At 42.7% G+C, this 21,346-nt stretch overlaps 1 protein-coding gene across 1 annotated transcript; it reads right to left on the bottom strand.

The window, feature by feature from the left end:
- Nucleotides 1-10,031: 10,031 nt before the first annotated feature.
- LOC112065329 (cytoplasmic 60S subunit biogenesis factor ZNF622-like) lies at nt 10,032-20,658 on the bottom strand. Its single transcript, XM_024125711.3, has 6 exons — nt 19,922-20,658; nt 18,998-19,246; nt 18,619-18,781; nt 16,255-16,367; nt 11,329-11,472; nt 10,032-10,159 (listed from the first exon to the last, which is right to left on the bottom strand). The coding sequence occupies exons 1-6, from the start codon at nt 20,529-20,531 to the stop codon at nt 10,032-10,034; spliced, it is 1,407 nt and encodes a 468-aa protein (XP_023981479.1). The 5' UTR covers nt 20,532-20,658.
- Between the last annotated feature and the right edge of the window lie 688 nt (nt 20,659-21,346).

Raw genomic sequence — 21,346 nt, 5'->3', positions numbered from 1 at the left:
GAGTGTCCTCATAACATGGTTGCTGGCTTCCCTCAAAAGTAAGCAAAGTGGAAGTCACAGTATCTTTTAGGACCTAGCCTTGGAAGTCACACAGGGTCATTTCTACGATATGCTGTTACTTAGGAAAGTCAGCTCTGTTTAATGTGGGAGGGACTTTGTAAGGGCATGAATGGGGTGTCATTTGGGGGCCGTTTAGGGAAATGGGCCACCACTAGCATTTGTTGTTTGTCCCTGATTTCCCAGTTTTAGCACTGAAAGTCCTGTATCCGACAAACCCCCTCCATCCTGGGCAAACCAGGATAGTCAGTCCCAGTATAGGTTAGTCATGCACCTCCAGACTACAAGCTCCATGGGAACAGGGACTCCTTTCCTTGCTGTGTACCCCAAAGCTAGAACAGTGCTGGCACATAGATTGTTCAGTATTTGTTAAACACATCTTTTGTAGTGCAAGTTAAGTCTGCTGCTTTTTATTCCAGAAGATTTGAGTTTTAGATTATCAAAATCTTTCACAATAGCTGAGCCCTCTGGACAGATACTCACTTTAAAAATGTAACTAGTATTAGTCATCAACTGGGATAAACAAAACAATGTATATATTTCAAGACTCTCTAAAAGTAAAGCAAAAGATGGTTTTATAAAGTAGAGAACTTGTTTTCTCTTTCCCACTATCGTTCACATATGGTTCTTCAAGCATCTGTTCCTTCTCCAGGTCATTATTTCCTCCCTGCCTCCTCCCATCCATTTTCATGACCCATTTCAGCATCTTTAAACTCTCCACAGTTTTTTTTTTTTTTTACTTTTCCTTCAAAGGGACATTATTTTCTCCACCATGTTAGATTTCCCATGGGCTGCAATTCTACTGCAGTTTCCTGGACAGCCTTCTCTTTCCTCTTAGTCTACCCTACATCACATAATCACACTAATTCCTCTCAGCCATTTTTCCTGTTGTGTCACTCCTTTTGTTCAAGAATGGTTATCTGTTGCCCATAGATGAAGTTTAAATTCCTTGCCTGGTTTTCAGTATCTCCTGAGACTAGGAAGAGGGCCCTCACCTCTCTCCTGTGCTACCTATATCTCCAGGAATATCTGGTTTTTTTCCAGACTACCAAGCAATTCTCCAACACCAGCTGGGAGTTCTCCAATTCAACTCAATTCTGACACTGTTTACCTGGAGATGATGTCAGATCCCACAGGTTAAGGTCTCAGTCCTGCAAGACTTGCCCCACTTTACATGTGAATCCCAAGTCTTCTGACCAACTGGTTATAAATCAAAAGTTCTGACGATCCCCTCCTCATGTTTGATTAATTTGCTAGAGTAGCTCACAGAATTCTGGAAGCTAGTTTACTTACTAGATTACCAGTTTATTCAAAGGATATTAAAGCATATAAATGAACAGCCAGATGAAGAGATACATAGGGTGAGGTCCACAGAGATCCGAAACATGGGAGCTTCTGTCACCATGGAGTTTGGGCTGCACCATCCTCTCAGCTGGCTACCTAAGGGCTTTCCAAAAGTCAACTGGTTAACATAACAAAAGATACCTTTATCACTCTCATTACTGAGTAGTATTCCATTGTATATATATACCACATCTTCTTATCCATTCATCTGTCAATGGACATTTAGGTTGTTTCCATGTCTTGGCCAATGTGAATAGTGCTGCTATGAACATAGGGGTGCACGTATATTTTTGGATTATAGTTTTGTATGGATATATGCCCAGGAATGGATTTCTGTCATATGGTAATTCTATTTTTGGTTTTTTGAAGAACCTCCATACTGTTTTCCATTGTGGCTGCACCAATTTATATCCCCACCAACAGTGTACAAGGATTCTCTTTTCTCCACATCCACTCCAAATTTGTTATTTGTAGACGTTTTGATGATGGCCATTCTGACAGGTGTGAGATGATACCACATTGTGGTTTTGATTTGCATTTCCATAATAATTTGCGATATTGAGCAACTTTTCATATTCCTGTTAGCCATCATTCTGTCTTCTTTGGAAAAATATCTATTCAGGTCTTCTGCCCATTTTCCAATTGGATTCTTTGTTTTTCTGATATTGAGTTGTATGATCTGTTTGAACATTTTTGATATTAACCCCTTGTCGGTCACATCATTTACAAATATTTTCTTCCATTAATCGGGTTGTCTTTTCGTTTTTATGGCTGGTTTCCTTTGCTGTGAAAAACCTTTTAAGTTTAATTGGGTCCCACTTGTTTATTTTTCTGTTATTTATTTTGCCTTAGGAGACTGATCAAAGAAAACATTGGTACAATATATGTCAAAAACTGTTCTGCCTGTGCTGTCCTTTTAGGAATTTTATGGTTTCAGGTCTCACATTTAGGTCTTTAAGCCATTTTGAGTTTATTTTTGTATATGGTGTAGGGGAATAGTCTAACCTCATTGTTTCACATGTAGCTGTCCAGTTTTCCCAGCACCACTTCTTGAAGAGACTGTATTTTCTCCATTGTATATTCTCACCTCTTTGTCATAGGATGATTGACCATGGGTGCGTGGGTTTATTTCTGGGACTGTTCCATTGATCTATGTGTCTGTTTTTATTCTGATACCAAGCTATTTGATTACTGTAGCTTGGGAGTATACTCTGAAGTCTGGGAGGGTTACACCTCTAGCATTGTTCTTATTTCATTATATGCCAACAAATTGGACAACCTAGAAGAAATGTACAAATTTCTAGAAACATACATCCTACCAAGACTGAGTCAAGAAGAAACAGATGATTTGAATAGACCAATCACTAGAAGCAAATTTAAAAACAAACAAACAAACTCCCAGCAAATAAAAATCCAGGGCAGGATGGCTTCACAGGGGATTTCTACCAAACATATAAAGAAAAGCTAATACCTGTCCTTCTAAAACCATTCCTAAAAATTGAAGAGGAAGGAAATTAATTCTGCGAGGCCAGCATTACCCTTAACCAAAACCAGACAAGACACTACAAAAAAAAACCCCCAAATTGCAGGCCAATATCCTTTATGAATATAGATGTAAAAATCCTCAACAAAATATCAGCAAACCAAATCCAACAATACATTAAAAGGATCATACACCATGCTCCTGTTGGATCTATTCCAGGGTCACAAGGATGGTTCAACATATGCAAATCAATGTGATACACCACATTAAAAAAAGAAATAAAAATCACATGTTCATCTCAATAGATGCAGAAGAACCATTTGACAAAATTCAACATCCATTCATAATAAAAACTTTCATCAAAGTGGGTATAGAGGGAACATATCTCAACCTAATAAGGGTCACTTACGACAAATCCACAGCCAACATAATACTCGATGGTGAAAAGCTGAAAGCCTTCCTGCTAAATATAGGGACAAGTATGCCCACTCTTACCACGTCTATTCAACATAGTATTGGAAGTCCTAGCCACAGCAATCAGACAAGAAAAAGAAATAAAATGTATCCAAATTGGAAGGGTAGAGGTAAAACTGTCATTATTTGCAGATAAGAGGATACTCTATATAGAGAAAATAAAGTCTCCACCTCTGAATCCCAAGTAAGAAAAGACACGTCTCTAGCAAACGACAGCTGGTGAATACACAGTAAGAGCAAAAGCAAAATCTCCTGGCATCCTTGAACTCATTCCTCAGAAAGACCACTGCACTGACCAGAACATCACCTTCCTCAGCGGGGTACCTGTTCCACCAGAGAGAACTTGAAACACTTATTTTGTGGTGGGAACTGAGTGATGGGTCCCTTGCTGATATAATTAACCGCACAACAACCTGTGAGGTAATAAATACTTCATTTTATGGATTCTAAAGACCAAATCACTTTTCCAATGTCAAGACGTTAGCTCATGGGGCTTCCCTGGTGGCGCAGTGGTTGAGAGTCCGCCTGCCGATGCAGGGGACACGGGTTCGTGCCCCGGTCCGGGAAGATCCCACATGCCGCGGAGCGGCTGGGCCCGTGAGCCATGGCCGCCGAGCCTGCGCGTCCGGAGCCTGTGCTCCGCAACGGGAGAGGCCACAACAGTGAGAGGCCCGCATACCGCAAAAAAAAAAAAAAAAAAAAAAGAAGTTAGCTCAATGGATTTTGAACTTCATATTTACTTTCATTTTCAATATATCATGGCCTTGCTGTAAACCATCTAAACTGTGAATCCATTGAGAGACTGAACCCTGAAAACATTTACACATTTTACATTTATTTTCTTCCCACTCTAAAGGCAACCCTGGATCACATTTAGAAATGAAGACCCTTGACAGCAAGCCACTGACATGCCCTTTGACTTTCCCTGGGTTTAATGAAAGTGCCCAAACTGTCACCATCTCTGGAGCCACAACGTTCGAAGAGGGACATGCAACTCTGCTCCTCCAGAAGCTTCAAAGCCCCCTTACACAGGTCCCAGCGCCATGATACGGTAAGGTGTTCTTCTGAAAATTAAACCAGGTTTGGAGCAGACAAGCTGCTCTTGAATTCCCCACACTATTCTGAAAGCCCTAAATCAGTTTCAAGCCGAGACAACAAAGCAACTCTCAGAAGGGCAGGGCCGGCGTCCAGCTGACACAGCACTCACTTGGTAAAAACACGACATTTCAACCCTGTCCAAAAATTACACTGGAGAGCCAATATGATTCTGACTTTTATTATCAGGTCAGGCCAGAGGAAGTACAGGGAGAAGTAGCAGCAAAAGGGTCTGCTGTCCAATCCGGCTTCCACGGGTCCCCAGGCAAGGAGGACGCTTGTGCAGGAGACGGGCGATGACTCAGCCCCTGGCCGACTCAGAACGGCACCTGGGGCCTGAAGTGCACCTGCCTGGTGGCATTGTTCTTCATTCCCACCCTCAGCAGCCATTTCGACTTCATCCTTTGGACATACTGCATGTCCCGCTGGCGCACGAGAGCTGCTCCTTAGGTTGGAAAGGGGATAGGAAATGAGGCAAAGGTCTGCGACCTGTGATCAGAGAAGACCCAGCTTGGCAGAGAATCGAAGCTAGTTTCGGGTAAGTGGGTTCTCCTATTTTAACAAGAGTTATTATCTGGGGTCTCTATCCAATGGGCCTTGGGGGGTTTATTGCATACCAGAACTTCCCTCTATATACATTCTTCTGGGATGAGCCTCTTTAGTTTCCATCATCTGAAAAGGTCTATAAGCCCAAAAGGTGAAGCCCCATTGACCAAAAAGGACTGAGAAAGGCAGACTATAAACCAAGTCAGACGAGAAGTCCTGACAAGACTAAGATGAAGTCAGTGTCCACTAGATTTAAGTGCCCTCACCGCTCACAGGGAGCCATAGTGAAGGAACCCACGTGTAATATAAACACAGAGGCATTTACAACGGATTCCAGTGTCAGAGCTTCCCAGGCCATCAGAAGGCAGCTCTCCCCCTTCTCCCCCTACTGTTTTCAGTGGATGGAGGTTCTCCTTGAAGACAGCAATCTCAACAATTTCAGAAGATAGCCTCCTTTATTCTTCTGACTCTTAACAACATTTTCTATGGGAAAATTACAAAAAGGAGGACTGACAGCTGGCCTTTATTATGTACATGTACTAGTCATACATGCTTTATGATATTCAACCTGCACAATTCCACAAGGCAGGTCCTATTATTATCACCTCCATTTTGCAAGTGAAAAAACAGAGACTTCGATTAATTAAATTACTCATATTCATGTTATAAGTACCAACAAGAATATCAGGGAAGTCATGTTTGACTCCACAGCTCAAGCTATTGACATAAGAATACCATTTCATTCCCCTGTGAAACATCCAGGAGAATTTCAACCTTTGTTGATCACTAAACAATTATTTTTATTACTATTATCTTCTGAAAAATTAGGGGTATATATGCAGTTTTTAGAAAGTTACTGTGCCAGGAATATGAAGTTTTAAAGTCATGGAGCTTTGGACTTACTGCCAAAAATGTCTCAGGTGGTCATAGAAGCCCCCAGAGCCAAGAAGGTAAGTTTCCCCTAGAGCGGACCCACAAGGACAAAGAAAAAAAAAAAAAACAGTTCACCCGAGGCCCTTTGTGTGATGCAAGTTCCTGGCCTGGTCCTTGTGGTCCACGTGGACGTACCTGTGCTGCCAGTCCATCCCAGGGCTCTGTACTGCTGGAGGACCCGGCCCACGGCCTTCTGATTTTTAGCAACTACCACAGCTCTTGACAAGCCAAACCGCTGTTTGTAGTATCTCATCAAGGAGCGATGACCCACTCTGGCACCTGTTTTTCAAAAGAACACTATTGAAGCACTGAGTTGTAAAATTTTTCAAAATGGAGCCATAAAGCAAGGGCTTTCCCAATCAGAATTTTCACTTTTATCTAGCTAGAAAATGCATGTGACAGAAGAAAGAGTGCTCTACTGGCTGAAGAAAGATGAAGCCACATGTTAAAAAATAAAGGAAGGAATAGAGAGATTTAAGAAAAGAGACAACAGTAAAAAGCTAAAGCATTTCCCCTAAGATCAGGAACAAGACAAGGATGCCCACTCTCACCACTTTTATTCAACATAGTTTTGGAAGTCCCAGCCACAGCAATCAGAGAAGAAGAAGAAATAAAAGGAATCCAAAATGGAAAAGAAGTAAAACTGTCAATGTTTGCAGATGACATGATGCTATACATAGAAAGTCCTAAAGATGCTACCAGAAAGCTACTAGAGCTCATCGATGAATTTGGTAAAGTTGCTGGATACAAAGTTAATACACAAAAATCTGTTGCATTTCTATACACTAACAACAAAAGATCGGAAAGAAATTAAGGAAATATTCCCATTTACCAAGATATCAAAAAGAATAAAATACCTAGGAATAAACCTACCTAAGGAGGCAAAAGACCTGTACTCCAAAAACTGTAAGATGCTGATGAAAGAAACTGAAGAGGATACAAACAGAGCCCAGAAATAAACCCACACACTTACAGTCAATAATCTATGACAAAAGAGGCAAGAATAAACAACAGAGAAAAGACAGTCTTTTCAATAACCGGTGCTGGGCAAACTGAACAGCTACATGTAAAAGAATGAAATTAGAACATTCTCTAACACCATATACAAAAATAGACTCAATATGGATTAAAGACCTAAATATAAGACCGGATACTCTAAAAACTCCTAGAGGAAAGCACAGGCAGAACAATCTTTGACATAAATCACAGCAATATTTTTTTGGATCTGTCTCCTAGAGTAATGGAAATAAAAATAAACAGATGAAACCTAATTAAACTAAAAAGTTTTTGCACAGCAAAGGAAATCATAAACAAAATGAAAAGACAACCTACAAACTGGGGTAAAATATTTGCAAATGATGCTACCAACAAGAGATTTATTTCTAAAACATACAAACAGTTCATACAGCTTAATATAAAACAAACCCAATCCAATCAAAAAATGGGCAGGAGACCTAAACAGACATTTCTCCAAAGAAGACATACATACAGATGGCCAAGAGGCACATGAAAAAATGCTCAATATCACTAATTATTAGAGAAATGCAAATCAAAACTACAGTGAGGTATCACATCACACCTGTCAGAATGGCCATCATCAAAAAGCCTACAAATAATAAATGCTAGAGAGGGTGTGGAGAAAAAGGAACCCTCCTACACTGCTGGTGGGAATGTAAAGTGTTGCATCCACTATGGAGAACAGTATAGAGGTTCCTTAAAAAACTAAAAATAAGGTTACCATATGATCCTGCAATCCTACCCCTGGGCATATATTGGGAGAAAACTCTAATTTGAAAAGACACATGCATCCCAAAGTTCACAGCAGCACTATTTACAACAGCCAGGACATGGAAGCAACTTAAACGTCCATCGACAGATGAATGGATAAAGAAGATGTGGTATTATATATACAATGGAATACTACTCAGCCATAAAAAAGAATGAAATAATGCCATTTGCAGCAACATGGATGGACCTAGAAATTATCACGTTACGTGAAGCAAGTCAGAGCAAGACAAATATCATATGGTATCACTTGTATGTGGAATCTAAAAAAAAATGATACAAATGAACTTATTTACAAAACAGAAATAGACTCATGGACATAAAAAACGAACTTAGGGTTACCAAAGGGGATAGCGGGTGTGGAGGGGAGATAAATTAGGAGTTTGGGATTAACGTATACACACTACTATATATAAAATAAACAACAAGGACCTACTGTGTACCACAGGGAACTATATGCAATATCTTGTAATAACCTATAATGGAAAAAAAATCTGAAAAAAAAATATATAAACTGAATCACACTGCTGTACACCTAAAGTAACACAACACTGTACATTAACTATACTTCAATAAAAAAGAGAGAGACAGTGGTAAGTCACTGTCAAATGCAAATCTCAGCATCTGTACTTACTTATATAGAAGTGCCTCCCTAGAAATTCACATAGCTGCCCCTACTAATACAGATAAACGTGCCCTAAGAGGTAAGGAATTTTAACTTTTTTTTTTAATAGAAAAGAGATTAAGCACAGATAATGGCCCTGATGTTTAGGTCTACAAGCCACAGTCTGAGTCTAGAAGAGACACCAATCCACTTTTCCTTTGCTTAAATTCTCTATTGCAGTGGTTCTCAAACAGGCGATTTTATCCCCAGAGGACACATGGCAATGACTGGAGACATTTTTGGCTGTCACAGCTAGAGGGAGGCTCCTGACACCTAGTGGGTGGAGGCCAGGGATGCGGCTAAACATCGTACAATGCACAGGACAGCCCCCCAAACAAAGAATTATCTGGCCCAAACGTCCACAGTGCTGAGGCTGAGAAACCCTGCCCTACTGCTTTCTAAATGACGGAAATCTCCTGGTGAACCATAATTTTAAAAGATGACTAAGATGAATTCTCTCTCCAGGTTTCACTTACTGAGAAGGATCTGATACAACCATGCCAGTCAATCACGCTTTCAGAAATGAACTCTTTGGACTATCTGCTCTTTTACAGGAAAATTGCGCTCACCCCTGGATCTCTGCTTCACAGTAGGTGAAAGGGAAGGGGGCAGGCTTCAGTGATGACTCACTCCAGGCTCCATCAGAGCCCTGGCTCTCGAAAAGTGCTCCCGGGCCACCGGCATGAGATCACCTGAGAGCTTACCAAACCCAGGCTATACTTTCACAAGAGTATTAACTAGAACATAAGCAATCAAATACATTCCCAGACAGACATCGACGCATAGAAATTTAACAACAGCATGCACCCAAGGCGCGGAACAGCTATTTCCACTGAAAATGAATAAAGGAAATACAGCCACGTAGAACCATGTGTACGGCTGCTATGGAAGTTTTACACTTATATATATAAAATCATTTCTTTCAGAATATTTTGTGCAGAAAGACCATGAACAGAATACTGTTAGCTATTGTAGATGACTATATTCGTTTGTAGGACCTAGATTTTTAACTTTCAAGAAAAAATTATGTCAGGTTATTTCGTTTCAAGTCCCTATACCTGGCAAGCTACCTGGGAAGCAGTCTGCTCTCTACACAGATATGGAAAAGTGGTTACTTCCAGTTGACTGACTGGCGATCAGACGCAAGAGATGACAAAAAGAAACTTTCAATTCAGAGATGATATGGCCTTTGGATACTAATATGGATGAAAAGATGCTTCCCAGGACCTGACTGTTCTGGCAGCAGAAGAGTTAACAAAGCTCCTAAACCACAAGAAATAAGTGAGACACAGCGGATGGAGAAGGACTCACTCTTAAATCGAGGCTCTAGCAGGAAAGCCCAGCACTGCTGATTATGACTTTCTATTTATAATGCAGGTCAGGATGCTCTGAGTTTGCAATGATGATTTCCTCAAAATCATTAAATGATAATGCTGCTGGTCATTAGTACTTAATAAATCGATTTAGGTACATTCGTAAGCAGCATTTAGAAATACGTTATTATTGAAGGTTGGCTTTTAAAACATGCTTGAAAAGGTTTCATTAATCAACGCCAAGGTTTCTGACACCTGACAGGAGAACTCCAAACATTCAGTGTTTAAAGTTACTCCTGTCCTGTGGCAATGACAGCGAGCACATTAAGCACCAGACTCAGAACGGCACCTGGGGCCTGAAGTGCACCTGCCTGGTGGCATTGTTCTTCATTCCCATCTTCAGCATCCATTTCGACTTCATCCTTTGGACATACTGCATGTCCCGCTGGCGCACGAGAGCTGCTCCTTAGGTTGGAAAGGGGATAGGAAATGAGGCAAAGGTCTGCGACCTGTGATCAGAGAAGACCCAGCTTGGCAGAGAATCGAAGCTAGTTTCGGGTAAGTGGGTTCTCCTATTTTAACAAGAGTTATTATCTGGGGTCTCTATCCAATGGGCCTTGGGGGGTTTATTGCATACCAGAACTTCCCTCTATATACATTCTTCTGGGATGAGCCTCTTTAGTTTCCATCATCTGAAAAGGTCTATAAGCCCAAAAGGTGAAGCCCCATTGACCAAAAAGGACTGAGAAAGGCAGACTATAAACCAAGTCAGACGAGAAGTCCTGACAAGACTAAGATGAAGTCAGTGTCCACTAGATTTAAGTGCCCTCACCGCTCACAGGGAGCCATAGTGAAGGAACCCACGTGTAATATAAACACAGAGGCATTTACAACGGATTCCAGTGTCAGAGCTTCCCAGGCCATCAGAAGGCAGCTCTCCCCCTTCTCCCCCTACTGTTTTCAGTGGATGGAGGTTCTCCTTGAAGACAGCAATCTCAACAATTTCAGAAGATAGCCTCCTTTATTCTTCTGACTCTTAACAACATTTTCTATGGGAAAATTACAAAAAGGAGGACTGACAGCTGGCCTTTATTATGTACATGTACTAGTCATACATGCTTTATGATATTCAACCTGCACAATTCCACAAGGCAGGTCCTATTATTATCACCTCCATTTTGCAAGTGAAAAAACAGAGACTTCGATTAATTAAATTACTCATATTCATGTTATAAGTACCAACAAGAATATCAGGGAAGTCATGTTTGACTCCACAGCTCAAGCTATTGACATAAGAATACCATTTCATTCCCCTGTGAAACATCCAGGAGAATTTCAACCTTTGTTGATCACTAAACAATTATTTTTATTACTATTATCTTCTGAAAAATTAGGGGTATATATGCAGTTTTTAGAAAGTTACTGTGCCAGGAATATGAAGTTTTAAAGTCATGGAGCTTTGGACTTACTGCCAAAAATGTCTCAGGTGGTCATAGAAGCCCCCAGAGCCAAGAAGGTAAGTTTCCCCTAGAGCGGACCCACAAGGACAAAGAAAAAAAAAAAAAACAGTTCACCCGAGGCCCTTTGTGTGATGCAAGTTCCTGGCCTGGTCCTTGTGGTCCACGTGGACGTACCTGTGCTGCCAGTCCATCCCAGGGCTCTGTACTGCTGGAGGACCCGGCCCACGGCCTTCTGATTTTTAGCAACTACCACAGCTCTTGACAAGCCAAACCGCTGTTTGTAGTATCTCATCAAGGAGCGATGACCCACTCTGGCACCTGTTTTTCAAAAGAACACTATTGAAGCACTGAGTTGTAAAATTTTTCAAAATGGAGCCATAAAGCAAGGGCTTTCCCAATCAGAATTTTCACTTTTATCTAGCTAGAAAATGCATGTGACAGAAGAAAGAGTGCTCTACTGGCTGAAGAAAGATGAAGCCACATGTTAAAAAATAAAGGAAGGAATAGAGAGATTTAAGAAAAGAGACAACAGTAAAAAGCTAAAGCATTTCCCCTAAGATCAGGAACAAGACAAGGATGCCCACTCTCACCACTTTTATTCAACATAGTTTTGGAAGTCCCAGCCACAGCAATCAGAGAAGAAGAAGAAATAAAAGGAATCCAAAATGGAAAAGAAGTAAAACTGTCAATGTTTGCAGATGACATGATGCTATACATAGAAAGTCCTAAAGATGCTACCAGAAAGCTACTAGAGCTCATCGATGAATTTGGTAAAGTTGCTGGATACAAAGTTAATACACAAAAATCTGTTGCATTTCTATACACTAACAACAAAAGATCGGAAAGAAATTAAGGAAATATTCCCATTTACCAAGATATCAAAAAGAATAAAATACCTAGGAATAAACCTACCTAAGGAGGCAAAAGACCTGTACTCCAAAAACTGTAAGATGCTGATGAAAGAAACTGAAGAGGATACAAACAGAGCCCAGAAATAAACCCACACACTTACAGTCAATAATCTATGACAAAAGAGGCAAGAATAAACAACAGAGAAAAGACAGTCTTTTCAATAACCGGTGCTGGGCAAACTGAACAGCTACATGTAAAAGAATGAAATTAGAACATTCTCTAACACCATATACAAAAATAGACTCAATATGGATTAAAGACCTAAATATAAGACCGGATACTCTAAAAACTCCTAGAGGAAAGCACAGGCAGAACAATCTTTGACATAAATCACAGCAATATTTTTTTGGATCTGTCTCCTAGAGTAATGGAAATAAAAATAAACAGATGAAACCTAATTAAACTAAAAAGTTTTTGCACAGCAAAGGAAATCATAAACAAAATGAAAAGACAACCTACAAACTGGGGTAAAATATTTGCAAATGATGCTACCAACAAGAGATTTATTTCTAAAACATACAAACAGTTCATACAGCTTAATATAAAACAAACCCAATCCAATCAAAAAATGGGCAGGAGACCTAAACAGACATTTCTCCAAAGAAGACATACATACAGATGGCCAAGAGGCACATGAAAAAATGCTCAATATCACTAATTATTAGAGAAATGCAAATCAAAACTACAGTGAGGTATCACATCACACCTGTCAGAATGGCCATCATCAAAAAGCCTACAAATAATAAATGCTAGAGAGGGTGTGGAGAAAAAGGAACCCTCCTACACTGCTGGTGGGAATGTAAAGTGTTGCATCCACTATGGAGAACAGTATAGAGGTTCCTTAAAAAACTAAAAATAAGGTTACCATATGATCCTGCAATCCTACCCCTGGGCATATATTGGGAGAAAACTCTAATTTGAAAAGACACATGCATCCCAAAGTTCACAGCAGCACTATTTACAACAGCCAGGACATGGAAGCAACTTAAACGTCCATCGACAGATGAATGGATAAAGAAGATGTGGTATTATATATACAATGGAATACTACTCAGCCATAAAAAAGAATGAAATAATGCCATTTGCAGCAACATGGATGGACCTAGAAATTATCACGTTACGTGAAGCAAGTCAGAGCAAGACAAATATCATATGGTATCACTTGTATGTGGAATCTAAAAAAAAATGATACAAATGAACTTATTTACAAAACAGAAATAGACTCATGGACATAAAAAACGAACTTAGGGTTACCAAAGGGGATAGCGGGTGTGGAGGGGAGATAAATTAGGAGTTTGGGATTAACGTATACACACTACTATATATAAAATAAACAACAAGGACCTACTGTGTACCACAGGGAACTATATGCAATATCTTGTAATAACCTATAATGGAAAAAAAATCTGAAAAAAAAATATATAAACTGAATCACACTGCTGTACACCTAAAGTAACACAACACTGTACATTAACTATACTTCAATAAAAAAGAGAGAGACAGTGGTAAGTCACTGTCAAATGCAAATCTCAGCATCTGTACTTACTTATATAGAAGTGCCTCCCTAGAAATTCACATAGCTGCCCCTACTAATACAGATAAACGTGCCCTAAGAGGTAAGGAATTTTAACTTTTTTTTTTAATAGAAAAGAGATTAAGCACAGATAATGGCCCTGATGTTTAGGTCTACAAGCCACAGTCTGAGTCTAGAAGAGACACCAATCCACTTTTCCTTTGCTTAAATTCTCTATTGCAGTGGTTCTCAAACAGGCGATTTTATCCCCAGAGGACACATGGCAATGACTGGAGACATTTTTGGCTGTCACAGCTAGAGGGAGGCTCCTGACACCTAGTGGGTGGAGGCCAGGGATGCGGCTAAACATCGTACAATGCACAGGACAGCCCCCCAAACAAAGAATTATCTGGCCCAAACGTCCACAGTACTGAGGCTGAGAAAACCTGCCCTACTGCTTTCTAAATGACGGAAGTCACCTGGTACGCTGGAATTTTAAAAGATGATTAAGCTGAATTTTCCCTACAGCTTTTGCTTATTTGTAAGGATATGGTAAAACCATGCCAGTGGGTCAAGCTTTAAACAGACTAAGACTATTAAACAGTCAAGACTATTAAACAAATAGTCTTAGAAAATATATTATTAAACTTATTTCTGAGGTTCTGCATTGGTGTTTTTCTCAGAGGAAGATGAGATTAGGTCCTCTGTGATAATACATAGGCCTGCTTTGCTACTATGTATTGTATAGGCCACAATATTCTGCTGCATTACAGCTTCCCTACCACTGTAGAAGAATTATATCCTCAAGACAGGTTCTGCCGGCACTTTCCTTTCACTGTCATTGTCTAAAGCTGCCCTTAGCCTTAGAAGGTTATTACTCTGGGTTAAGCAGGGCTCTCTATACCGAAGCCGTGATATTCCAGGTGGAGAGCAGCACCTCAGGGTGGCTTCTTCATGGCAGACGTCTCCACTGGCAATGTGGCTGTTCCTGCTCCCACCATTACTGCAAATCTCCCAGGCAGTGGAGAGAAGTGGGGAAAGGGCTTCACTGACGAGGTCCACGATCCTGGGTAAATTACTCAACCTGCCTAAGCTTCAGTTGGCTCATATGTCAAATAAGGATAACAGAATCTAACTCAAAGACTTGATGTAAAGATAAAATAATATATCTGCCTGAATGTGCTAACTGCTCAGAAAATACGAGGTATTATTAGGATCTTATTATCTTATCCTCCCATTCCCTGTCCTTTTCAAATGCATCTTCTGTAGCTGCCCCCATTCCTATTAGCTAAGCATAACACTGTAAGCAATACTGCATAATTCTCATTGTCATGGCTTTCCTTCTTCTATTCATATCTGGGACAAAATCCTGCCATTATGAATCCTGTTCCCCAAAGGAGAAGGCAGAATTCAAACTCCAAGCCTCCCCCTACACCCAGAATACGGACAGGAAACCTGGGCGCTGTCAATCAGGTCCACCCATGCCAGACTAACATGTGCAAGTTGAGCCACCATAGAAACAGGAATGAGTTCAAGGAATAAGAGCAAAGTCAAGTTTAACAAGAAAAACCTGGATGGGGCCAAAAAAAACAGATAATAAACAGAATACAAAAGGTCTATGTATTGAAAAGAAAGGCAATGACTGATTAAAGCATTACGAACCGCAACAAGTGAGGAAAACATTGATGCAATTTAAACAAAACAGCCAAGACAGAGCTACGGGGCAACCTTCAGCGTGTACCTCGTCCAGGGGAACACAAACACACACCTGAAGTTGAAGGGTCTCTCCCGTCGGTGTGGAAGGGAAGTGATGGGAACACGCCTCTCCGATAACGTCAGCAGCATGAAGCTATGTATTTGGACAACCGCACTTACCAGAAGGGAGAATCAGCTCCATGGTGTCACCATCGTATTCCAAGGCCCTCTCTGAGGGCAACTCCTCAGTCTCACCAGGGTCCTCCCCTTCCTTGTGACCTGGGTAGCTACCCCTGGAACCAAGGAATGGCGTTAATACAGAGACCAAGACCCCAAATTTAATTAAAAGACATATATTTTATTTGTCAATGTGAAAAACCCACTTGCTACCTAAAGGGGTTGGGGGACAGGGATAAATAGATGCAGAAATTGCCAGCTGAAGGATTTTGGAGGAAAAAACAACTTGTTAGCATTTTTCTGTAGTAAAATACACAAGTTACCAATGAACTTAAAGTGGACCACAGACTTAAATGCATAAAAACTCCTAGAAGATAACATGGGACAAATTCTAGATGACTTAAGGTTTGCTGACAACTTTTTAGGTACCACACCAAAAGCACCGTCCATGAAAGAAAGAATGGATAAGATGAACTTCATTCAAATTAAAAACTTCTGCTCTGTGAAAAGCAATGTTGAGAGAATGAAAATACACGACACAGACTTGGGAAAAATATATGCAGAAAACACAACTTTAAAGCATTACGAACCGCAACAAGTGAGGAAAACATTGATGCAATTTAAACAAAACAGCCAAGACAGAGCTACGGGGCAACCTTCAGCGTGTACCTCGTCCAGGGGAACACAAACACACACCTGAAGTTGAAGGGTCTCTCCCGTCGGTGTGGAAGGGAAGTGATGGGAACACGCCTCTCCGATAACGTCAGCAGCATGAAGCTATGTATTTGGACAACCGCACTTACCAGAAGGGAGAATCAGCTCCATGGTGTCACCATCGTATTCCAAGGCCCTCTCTGAGGGCAACTCCTCAGTCTCACCAGGGTCCTCCCCTTCCTTGTGACCTGGGTAGCTACCCCTGGAACCAAGGAATGGCGTTAATACAGAGACCAAGACCCCAAATTTAATTAAAAGACATATATTTTATTTGTCAATGTGAAAAACCCACTTGCTACCTAAAGGGGTTGGGGGACAGGGATAAATAGATGCAGAAATTGCCAGCTGAAGGATTTTGGAGGAAAAAACAACTTGTTAGCATTTTTCTGTAGTAAAATACACAAGTTACCAATGAACTTAAAGTGGACCACAGACTTAAATGCATAAAAACTCCTAGAAGATAACATGGGACAAATTCTAGATGACTTAAGGTTTGCTGACAACTTTTTAGGTACCACACCAAAAGCACCGTCCATGAAAGAAAGAATGGATAAGATGAACTTCATTCAAATTAAAAACTTCTGCTCTGTGAAAAGCAATGTTGAGAGAATGAAAATACACGACACAGACTTGGGAAAAATATATGCAGAAAACACAACTGATAAATAACTGTTATCCAAATGTAGGAAGAACCCTTAAAACTCAACAATAAGGGCTTCCCTGGTGGCACAGTGGTTAAGAATCCACCTGCCAATGCAGGGGACACGGGTTTGATCCCTGGTCCAGGAAGATCCCACATGCCACAGAGCAACTAAGCCCATGCACCATGACTACTGAGCCTGCGCTCTAGAGCCCACGAGCCACAACTACTGAAGCCCGCGCCTAGAGCCCGTGCTCCGCAACAAGAGAAGCCACCGCAATGAGAAGCCGGCGCACCGGAACGAAGAGTAGCCCCCTCTCGCCGCAACTAGAGAAAGCCTGCGCGCAACGAAGACCCAAAGCAGCCAAAAATAATAAATTAAAAAAAAAAAACCCAAAACAAAAAACTCAACAGTAAGAAAATAAACAACCCGATTAAAAAATGAGCCAAAGACCTTAACAGATTGCTCACTAAGAAGATATACACATGGCAGATAAGCATGTAAAGAGATGCTCCACTTCATATGTCATCAGGGAAATGCAAATTAAAACAGTGAGATACTACCACACACCTATCAGAATGGCCAAAATCCAGAACACTGACAAGACCAGATGCTGGTGAAGCTGTGAATCAATACGAACTCTCACTCAGTGATACTGGGAATGCCAAAGGGTACAACCACTGTGGAAGACAGTTCGGAAGGTTCTGGCAAAACTGAACATACTCTTACCACAGGACCCAGCAATTGTGCTGCTTGGTATCACCCAAAGGAACTGAAACTTATGTCTATACAAAAACCTACAAATGGAGGTTTATAGCAGTTTGATTCACAACTGCTAAAACATGGAAACAACCAAGATGTACTTCAGTAAGTAAATAAACTATGGTACATCCAGACAATGGAATATTTTTGGAATTTACCAAAAAGAAATGAGCTATCAAACCAGAAGACATGGAGGAACCTTATACGCACATTACTAAGTGAAAGAAGCCAGTCTGAAAAGGCTACATACTGTATGATTATAACTATACTATGTTTTGGAAAAACTATGCTGACATTAAAGATGCCAGGGGTTGGAGTGGAGGGGAGTGATGAACAGGCAGAGGACACAAGAGGATTTGTAGGTCAGGGAAACTACTCTGTATGATACTTTAATGGTGGATACATGTCATTATATGTACATTTGTCCAAACTCAGACTGGACAACACCAAAAGTGAGCCCTAAACTATGGACTTTGAGTAATAATTGATGGGCCAATATAAGTTCACCAACTGTAAGAAATGTACCTCTGAGGGATGCTGATAATGAGGGAGGCTGTGCACCTGTATGGTAAGGAGTATATAAGAAATCGCTGTACCTGCTGCTCGGTTTTGCTGTGAACCTAAAATTGGTTTTTAAAGAGTGAGCAAATGACCTATAACTGAATTCTTTCCCCTAGTATTTGATTCTCTTTAGGAAGGTTCCAAGATGTGACGCCTAACTTCCCTGCCTGTGTTCCTGAGGTAACTGGCAAAACTGAACTTCTGACCATGGAAACCACAACAAGCAAAAACAAGTTTTCAAACCACACAAACTGACAGTTTGGGCCTGAGATCTTCTCTTGGTCAGATATGTGTGTTTAACTCTGTGATACTCAGTTTCTCATCTACAGAATGAGAGGAAATAACTACCTCCTAAAAAAGTGTGCTAAGAGGTATGAAGAATACGATACTGGACAGAGCCAGACACGGACAGTAATCAGGTAGGGGCACATGCAAATCCATTGCAAATGTGATCAGTTGGCTTCGCTCGATATTACAAACCAGACTTACCTAAAATCATAGAAGTCTGCAAATTCCAAAAGCGCATCCCCATCTGTGAAGAGCTTGCAGTGACTCCTGTCGTTCATGTGAGCCTGTACAGCTTCCGTGGAGTAGAAGGACTTCCCCCTCTCATTGCACCACAAGCAAATCTTCCCCACACCAACTTTCTCTCCTGGAAAAATAGGTTGAGAAAAAAATATGAAAGCAGCTTTTTGCAGCCAGATTACGGCTCATTGTCTATGTCCACAATTCAAAAAACAGCCACCAAGTTCCTGATTTTCACAAAATTGGGTGGTCATTCAATCCAAGGTAGAGAAGAAGCCCCAAACTAAAGCCCCCCAATAATGTGGTATTTTGTCAATAAAAAGGAAAAAACGACTGAACTTACCCAAATATTTAATCAGTCCCTTAAGATCTGAAAGATACTCTACATCAGGAATAAAGAAGCTGTGGACTTTAGTCATATGAGCCACATTCTTCGTGAGGGAGCTGGAATGATGGGGACAAAATAAGCAGTCCGTGATGGGGATGGCACCAAGCGGGGTGCTTCCTCCAGCCTCTTCCTCCTCCTCCTCCTCCTCCGTGGCTTCAGCATCCTCCCATTCCAGTTCCTCATCAGAATCAATATCCTCCCAGTCTGCAAGCCAGAGATTTGAAAAACAAAGTTAGCTGAAGATCTCAAAGTCAGCCAGTCATCCACCAAACACCGGTCGGCATGGCTAAGGAATGCCTTCATCCTTCTTTTTCAGCGCACAGTAAACCCCTTGAAGGAAGCACGTGCTCCTTTCCTATGCATATAAGAACGCATGCAATCAGCGTCAGTGGGATGAGGGAAAAATAGCTCCTCAAGTCAAGAAGCCTAGGTTGCTGACTCCAGCCTCACACTGCAAGTTAGCTAGCGGATTCTGAGCACCTCAAACTCAGAGCAAAGCCATCATGACCAGAAACCCAATGGAATTAAACATTCTGCAGCACATGCTGTGAGGGTACTATGTTCTCCTTCTGCATATGTTAACAATCTCCTCCTTCAACAGAGGAGGCATCCCTTCATTCTACAAATATTTACTAAGTAACTATTCCCCCCAACCCCCGTTAAGGTTTCAGTCCCCGAGTTGACAACAGTGAACTAAACACACAAAATGCCCTGTGGGGGTGCTGGCCACCCTAGCCACTTCAGAAACCAAGGAAACACCCTCACGCATCACCTTCACCTGAAAACGGACACCTCCCCCCTCCAACCTCAAAGATAAACTAGAAGCTTGAGGACCAGCCCCGTCCCCCGCCCCGCCCCGCCCCCCAGACAGGCCCCCACCATCTGCATCCAGGTCCTCCTCACTCTCCTCCTCCCCCTGCTGCTTGGCCAACTTCTTCGTCTGCTGTTCAAACCACTGCAGCCGGGGAGGTTTCTCGGCCGGGTCTCGCTGCTGAGTCCCACGTCCTCCAGCGGCCACGGTCACGGGATTCCGGGACTCCGCCTCGGGCGCTGGGGCCGCCTCCTTGGGAGACGTGGACGGCTGAGCCTTGATGACCTGCTGGATGGCCGCGTTCACCGCATCCTTGTCCACACTGTCCACGCCCAGCCCCTTCTCCAAGTTCTTTTCATTCAGGATCGCCACTTTCCGGCTCACCGCCTGCTTCTCCAGCTCCACGTGCCGCCGGGACCTCAGATGGTTTTCGTAGGCCTTGAAGGAGGCAAACTTCTTACTGCAGACGGTGCAGTAGGTGGCCGCGCCCTTGCTCTCCGGCTCCGCCAGGGCCCGCTGCGCCCGCACCCGCTCCTGGAAGCCCTCGGCGCCGACCGGGGCCATGCCGGCCACTTTGCGCCTCAGGTTGTAGCGGTGCCAGTCCGTCTTGTAGTGGGCCCGCTGCGCCTCCGCGTCGTCCAACAGGGCCCGGCAGGTGTTGCAGGTGTAGGTCGCCATCGCCAACCGGGAAATGCCAACCGAGGCAGGAGTCTAGCGACCACTGAGTGCCCTGACCCCACCAGACACTCGGACCGTAAGCCTCAAGGCCCACGAAGAGCCGGGCTGCGAGCCGACTTCCGGTCTGGATCCAATTATTGCCGGCCGGACAGGAAGTCCCGCCTCCCGACCTGTAGCCACGCCCCCGCCGCGGAGAGGCCAGAGGCCCCGCGAATGTGGGGGAAGCCCGGGAGGGATCCGGCCCCGCCCAGTCGGCCTGAGGTGGGTGTTGATTGGGTTGGAGTAAGGAGGGTTGTGATTGGATGGGCCGGAGGCGGGTGGTGATTGGATGAACCTGAGACGAGTGGTGATTGGATGGGCCTCAGGTGATTGTTGTTTAGGTCTCCGCGAGGTGTGGGATAGGTGGATCCGCGTGAGCTGGGTTGACCAGAAGTAGTAGGTGTTCATTGAGTCGACCGAGGTGGGTGTTGCTCTGAGCTGGGTGTGATCGACAGGCCTCGCCCCCGCAGGTTACTGTCCTTTTTGGCTGTGCTGTGAGGCGTGCTGGGAAGGCGACCACCGCGCGGGACGGAGGACTGGGGAGCCGGGAGGACTGATGCGTGCGACCACCCGACAGTCTGGATTCTCTGAGGTCCGCGCCCTGCACCCCTGCAGCCCGGGGAGTGCGTGTCACGAAAGCCGGGGATGCTGGTCAGCCCGGGGGTCGGACCGGAGACTCGGGTTAGAGGCTGAGGGAACTCACAGGAAAACCGGAGACTCCCGGCCAGAGCCTCGGCCTAACTGGGGCGGGAAGGGCGCAGGGGAAACTCCTGGAT

The sequence above is a fragment of the Physeter macrocephalus genome, chromosome 8 (genome assembly GCF_002837175.3).
Source record: "Physeter macrocephalus isolate SW-GA chromosome 8, ASM283717v5, whole genome shotgun sequence".
NCBI lineage: Eukaryota > Metazoa > Chordata > Mammalia > Artiodactyla > Physeteridae > Physeter > Physeter macrocephalus.
The sequence above is the reverse complement of the archived record's forward strand: the minus strand, read 5'-3'. Positions and strand labels throughout refer to the sequence as shown.

Bases quoted from the DNA above. Each gene is read 5' to 3' on its own strand.
- LOC112065329 (XM_024125711.3), bottom strand. From the start codon at position 20,531: ATGGCGACCTACACCTGCAACACCTGCCGGGCCCTGTTGGACGACGCG. The intron at 19,247-19,921 runs GTGGGGGCCTGT...TCTGGCTTGCAG, and splicing joins GGAGGACCTGGATGCAGATG to ACTGGGAGGATATTGATTCT. The intron at 11,473-16,254 runs GTAAGTGCGGTT...TTTGAAAAACAG, and splicing joins GGAGCTGATTCTCCCTTCTG to GTGCCAGAGTGGGTCATCGC.